The sequence below is a fragment of the Octodon degus genome, unplaced genomic scaffold (assembly GCF_000260255.1).
Source record: "Octodon degus isolate 3935 unplaced genomic scaffold, OctDeg1.0 scaffold00158, whole genome shotgun sequence".
Taxonomy (NCBI): Eukaryota; Metazoa; Chordata; class Mammalia; order Rodentia; family Octodontidae; genus Octodon; species Octodon degus.
Window position 1 is genome coordinate 5,473,078 of NW_004524734.1, and position 6,755 is coordinate 5,479,832.

The window sequence follows — 6,755 nt, forward strand, 5'->3', positions numbered from 1 at the left end:
CTATAAACATTGGTGTTCATTTATCACTATAATAGGATGTAATTAACTCAGGTAGATCCCTAGAAGGAGAATAGCTGGGTCACATAGAATTTCTAGTTTTAGATTTTAGAGGAATCTCCATATTGATTTTCATAGTGGATGAACTAGTTCACATTTCTACCAACAGTTTAGAAGGGTTCCTTTTCTCCTGAAGCCTTGCCGACATTTGTTAATATTTCATTTCTAGATGACAGCTATTTTCTCTGGGTTAAAGTAAAATCTCAGTGTTATTTTAATTTGCATTACTTTATTTTTTTTATTTTTTTATTTTTTTTTTGGTTTTACCGATTTATTTTCAAAGGGCAAAACGAGACAACTTAAATACACGTCCAGCAGAGCTGCTGTGAGGACAGCGCACGCTCACTCCTCACCAGCGTCGCCGGAGTCCTGGTACTTTATTCATATACATCCTTCTTATCTGCAATGTAATCTACAATTTCTTGTGGGCACATTAACTTTTCCGCATCTATATCAGGAATTTCAAACCCAAATTCATCCTCCATGGCCATGATAATCTCCACTTGGTCCAAGCTGTCTAAGCCCAGGTCTTTCATAAAATGGGAATTTACTGAGAGCTTTTCTGGGTCAATCTTGTCATACAATTTCAAGACATAGAGAACCCGATCCTTGATTCCTTCCAGCGTCAGAGGGGGCGCGTCGCTGTACTGGCGGCACAGCAGTGGGACCCTCCCCGGCACCTGTGCGAGCAACGAGGCCGGCTGCGCCGCCCCTGGCCTCATCTGGGTCCCCGCGGGACACAACGCAGTGCCGAGCGTCCGGGCCAGGGCTAGCGTGGGAACCCGGGGCGGCGGCGCGAAGGCTGAGGGCAGGCGGCGGACACAGGAGGAAAGGACACGGGCCGCCATGGCTGCCTGCATTACTTTAATGGTCAGTAACATTCTTCATGTATTTATTGTCATTATACTGCCTCTGAGAAGTATCTATTCACCTAACTTGCCCATCTTTTGACTAGGTCTTTCATTTTGGGGAATCTAATTGTTCTGAGTTCTTTCTTTTTTTCATTTATATATTTGGTACATGGTCTCACTACACAGCTAGACTTGTAGTGATCCTCCTGTTTTCACCCTCGCCAGTAGCGGGATTACAGTTGTGTGCCACCAACGCCCAGACTTGGTCGCTGGCTCAGCGCACCCCAGGGTGGGGGCGGTGCGGCATGAGGGAGTGGAGATCAAACTCTGTTCCCTGTGCTTGGCAAAGCAGGCACTTAGTCTGCTGAGCTATCTTGCCGGCCGTTTTGAGTTCTTTATATACTCTAGGTAATAGTCATCTGAGGAATAACAGGTAAAATTGTTCTCTATCCTGTAATTTTTTTTTTTTCACTTTGTTAGTTTATGCTCTGTAGAAGCTTTTTGATATGATCCCAGTTTTGATTCTTGGTACTATTTTCTGTGCCACTTGCATTTCATTCAGAAAGTCCTTGTCTACATTTATGATTTCAAGAAGTTTACATATTTTATGTTACATCATGTGTTTCTATTTTCACATTTAGATCCTTAATCAATTTTTATTTTAGTTTAATACATGATGAGAGAGGTCTAGATGCAACCGTCTACCTGTGAAGTCAGTCTTCCCAGCATCCTTTATTAAAGATGCTCTTTCCTCGTTTATTTTTTTAACCCCTTTGTCAAAGATCAGAATGTGCCTGGATTTGTTTTCTACATCCTCGTTTCTTTCCATTGATCCTGATACTCCTAAAAACAGTATCATGCTATTTTTAATCACAGTAGCTTTGTAATATAATGTCAAGTCCAGGATTGTGATGTTTCTTGGTTTGATCCTGTTACTTACAATTGCTTTTGCTATTCTGAGTCTTTTCTGGTTTCATATGAATTTTAGGATTGTTCTCTCCAGGTCTGTGAAGAATGCAGTTGGTATTATGATTGGGATTATATTAAGTCTGTATATCAGTTTTGGAAAGTGTATAACATTTTGACAATATTGCTTCCATTTTGACAGTAGACATCTTTCCTTTTCAGTTTCCTTTTTCTGGGTATACAGTTTTCATTGTGGAGGTCTTTCATTTCGTAGGGTTAATTTCTAAGTATCTAATTTTTCTTGGTGTTATGGATAGTATTTTTTCCCTAATTTTTTTTCTCAGTAGGTTCTTTATTGGTGTATCGGAATGCTATTGATTCTCCAGTTTATTGGCATTCTGATTTTCAAAGCAGTTGCTATAATCTTCTCAATTTTGGCAGTGTTCATTATTACTTCATCTTTTTCATTTTAATTGCATCAATTTGGGTGTTTCATTTTGCTTTCTTTTGTTTTTTAGGCACAGTTGGCTAAGGGCTTATTGTTTATACTTTTGAAGAACCAGCTCTCTGATTCATTGCTTCTTTTTATTGTTTTTTTTTAGTTTCGACTTCATCCACTTCTGCTCTAATTTTCATAATTTCTTTCCTGTAGTAGCTTTGGAATTAGTTTATTCATTTGATTTTACTCTTTTTGGGGCATTTTTTTCCCCTTGTAGGACTGCTTTCATTTTGTCCCATAAGTTCTCTTATGTTGTACTGGCATTATCATTTAATTCTAGGAATTGTCTTTTTCTTCAGTTTCTTGTGCAACTGACTGATTGATCAAGTGTTCAACTTCTATGTTCGCGTATTTTCTGTGGTTTCGTGTTTTAGGACATAAAAAGGGACCATCCTGTGAGGCAACACCTTACCTTTCTAAACAACTAGACAACACAGCTCACAGATAAGATTCCATGTCTCAACATATAACAGCAGCCACACTAACATGAGACAAAAAGCTTACTTTAAGATAATCTATCACAGTCCACTCACCCCATCACCTTAGTGAGCTCATCACACATAAGACAATTCCAACCCTAATGACTCCTCCTATGTAACAAATCCACTTAATGTTCATAGAGGCTCCTTCTATCACTATTTCTACCTGTAGCCCTCTCAATCCTGCCATATTATTCTATACCTCTGATGAGGCCCCTCAATACACTTGTGTCGAGGTTCTACAGGTGACCCTGACTCCCTTTCCTCACATTGATGTCAAAAACTAAAACTCAATTAACCTCCTCTTCAACATGGTGACGGTAAAATGACACATTCAGACCACAGACTCTCTTCTTGCTTCCTTGCCCTTTAATTATGATGACATGTACTCATAACATGCTGCCTTTTAAAACTTTTTTCAAGGTTTCTTCAGTCTCCAATGTGAGCCATCACTAATAATAAGCTTCTAGTCCTAGCTAAGAGACCTGGCACTAACTTCTACATGGGCATACACCATCATCCTGTCAACTCCCCTCACCCCCAAGATGATGCCCCAGTTCAGCAGGAAGCAGTGTAAGAAGCATATCGCCCCTTTTATAACAACCAAAAGATGGGAATGATAGTGATACAGGGAACCTCCAAATGACACAGGGAGAAAAACTGATTTCCCAACCTAAAAAGTACCTGGGAAGAGTTCGTGTTCTCTAAAACCAAAGAATGAATTTTAGGAACAAACAGAGGTTATGAGCAGAATATATTTGTTGAGGGAAAGAAAGCTCCTGTCCGAGACAGCGACAGGAAGGGGGCCCTGAGTGGGTGGTCCCCGGGAAGCTGTCTCTTCCAGGGACATTTATAGAGGTCAAGGTGATGGAAAAGATATGGGAACTCGCTTAGGTGGGCATGAGGTGGGACAAAACTATGGTCAACCAATGAGATTACAGGCACCATTGCTCAGGTAAAATTGATGAAATCCAGTACCAAATGGAGAAGTGAGTCATGTAGCAAGTGGGCATGAATACAGGACAGGGTCTCTTCTTGTTGGGGGCTGGGCCAGTGACTCATTTGGGCTGTTTCAAGATGATTGATACCTATTTATAATATCAATCTCTGATGCTCATCCCTAGGGAAGTATGTACCTGTGTTTCCTCTTTTGTCTTGTCTTGAGATCTGGCCCATAAGGGAGTGTCTGTTTCTTCCAAGTTGCAAAGTCACCTTGTCTTTCATCTTGTCTCCTTGAGGGCCTGGCCCTTTCTGACTGTCTATATTTCTATCTAATTTAGCTACCTACAACATTATGGCCCTAGTATGAATGGCTGAATTATTACAGTGGTTGTCTAATATGGCTGAAGCCCTTAAAACAACAGCTTAACTTCCCAAGGACCACTTCTTCCTCCTTCCCCACTCCAGCCCTGGGTACAACTTCCTTTTACCTTTCCCACCCACACAAGGGAGCCTCCAATCAGCTCCTTGTATGTTACTAAACCTGCCTCTCAAACTCCACCCCTAGCCAAAGTCTCAGGCTCCCACTCTCAGGTCAGAGGATTTGCCCATATCCCTGCCCTGGTCCTCTCCATGTGTTTAGAGTTAATAAAGGCTTTCCTTCCCCCTATTTCTGCTTCTCTGCTGTACCGCCAGTGCTGCCACTGCTGTTGCCTCTAAAATCTATCATTTTTGCCACTGATTTCTAGTTTCATCATGCTATGATTATCTAAGTCATTGTTAATAAGGATTCCAACAGCCCCACTGAGTTCAAACTCAATCTCAAGCATCACTTACATTTTATAGCTCCTTTTTAAATTTTTTTTTTTAAATATTTATTTATTTTTATTTATTACATTTATTTATTGTGTGTGTGTGTGGCCAGCTCAGCCCACCAGGGGGCGGGGCTGGCTGGCATGTGGTGCTGGGGGATCGAACCGCGGTCCCTGTGCTTTGCCAAGCTTGTTTCAAGTAGGTGCTTTAGACCACTGAGCCATCTCTCCAGCCCTTTTTTTTTTTTTTTTTAATGTATTTGGTTGTTACAGGGTTTCACTATGGAGCTCCTGTTTTCATCCTCCCTTGTGCTGGGATTATGCCACTATGTCAGATGCTGTGGCCTACTCAGCCCTCCCTGGGGGCAGGGCTGGCATGGCATGTGGTGCCGGGGATTGAACCGTGGTCCCTGTGCTTGACTAAGTGTGCCTAAGCAGGTACTTTAGTCCACACCAGCCCTTACACTTTATAGCTCTTGTAAGACTTGTATTTTGCCTGCATACTCTAGCTGGTAAGGGTGAAAACCACTATATTCTTTCGATATATACATACCTCTTGGGTATGTTTCATAGCAAGACATTAGGCCTCAATTTCATTTTTCCATTGTGATCCTAAGTTTGATCTCTATAGGATCAGATTACATGTATAATCTATATAACCCAGGAATTCTGTACAGTTCTGTCTCTCTGCAATGCTTAAAAGCCCCTCCAAATTCATGGTGTAGGAACAGACCAACATGTTTAATGGTTAAACAAACCTTGAGTGTAGAATGGAGAATCTTCTTTTCTTGATGACACCCCTAAACTGTACTAGTACCATGTAACAAATAAAACTTTCCTAAACAGATCAGAAAAGATATTAACATTAATAAAACAAACTAATAATTTAACAGTAAGAACATCTTTTCATCAAGACTCTCCAGAGGGGGAAAAAAGTATTTCCAATACATATATCCAACAGTTTATACAAATAAATATGAAAGACACATAAGAGAAAGGTAGGCAAGAATCTTGAATAGGATAGAAGGAAGTGATCCAAATGTCCACTGCATATTTTTGAAAAGGTATCTAGTTTCATTTATTGTCAAGAAAACGCTGTTGTAGGCAGAAGCTCCCAGTCCCTAGCTGCACTGGCTCGTGAGGTGGGCAGGATGAATGTGGGGATGGCACACAGTGAAGTAAACCTCAACACATGAGACATGAATAGTCGGGGCATCTGGCTGGCCTACATCATCTTGGTAGGACTGTTAGGACTGCTGCATGTGGTTCTACTCAGCATCTCCTTTCTCAGTATTCCTGTTATGTAGACCCTGACTAATGTCATCCACAACTTGGCAATGTACATCTTCCTACACACAGTGAAAGGGACACCCTTTGAGACCCCTGACCAAGGAAAGACTTGCCTGTTGACACATTGGGAGCAGATGGACCATGGCTTCCAGTTTACCTCTTCCCAAAAGTTCCATAGCATCTCTCCTATTATACTCTACCTTCTGGCCAGCTTCCACACCAAGTATGACATTGCCCAGTTCCACATCAACACTATCTCACTGTTTAGCTTACTGCTGCCTAAGGTGCCCCAGTTCCATGGGTTTTTCTCTTTGGCATCAACAGATACTGAAGGATAGGGCTGAGGACAACCCCACAGGCATGGAGAAGGCAGTGGAACACAGGACAGAAACATCTTTCCCTTCTCCAAACTATCTTTTGTTTCTTGAAAGCCTGAGAAGTAGAACCTTTCCCAAACTCAGGAAGACAAGAGGTGGGAAAATGGAACCATTGGATCCAGTCCTGCTAAGTGTAAGACTGAGCCAGGAAAGGCAAATGAGGTTAAGAGCCACATCATTGTCCCCTGTAACAGGAAGACATATTTTGGCAATGTTTGATTACATTTTCCGTATTTTTCACCTCTACCATGTTTTGCTGTATATTTTCCTTATAATAAAGAATGTTTTTTGGCTAAAAAAAAGAAAATGCAAATTAAAAATGATAATGCCCTACAATTCCATATTCATCATGATGATCAAAATAAAAAATGTATCAAAAGGTGATGCTGTTTTGAACAATCAAAGCTTTGAGCACTGTTGCTGGAAATGTATATTGGTACAAGCACTTTGGGAAATTGTCAATAACTCCTAAAGCTGGAAGTTGCATGCCCTGTAATCTCAGTCCTAGGGAATCTATTCATAAGAAATACATATATATGTCCAAT

The 6,755-nt window shown here is 41.0% G+C and overlaps 1 protein-coding gene and 1 pseudogene across 1 annotated transcript; one reads left to right on the forward strand and one right to left on the reverse strand.

The window, feature by feature from the left end:
• Positions 1–314: 314 nt before the first annotated feature.
• LOC101580424 (acyl carrier protein, mitochondrial) lies at positions 315–905 on the reverse strand. The gene has a single exon (XM_012517253.2). The coding sequence runs from the start codon at positions 903–905 to the stop codon at positions 435–437; it is 471 nt and encodes a 156-aa protein (XP_012372707.1). The 3' UTR covers positions 315–434.
• A 4,471-nt stretch (positions 906–5,376) lies between these two features.
• On the forward strand, positions 5,377–6,164 carry LOC101580822 (annotated as a pseudogene).
• The last annotated feature ends 591 nt before the right edge of the window (positions 6,165–6,755 follow it).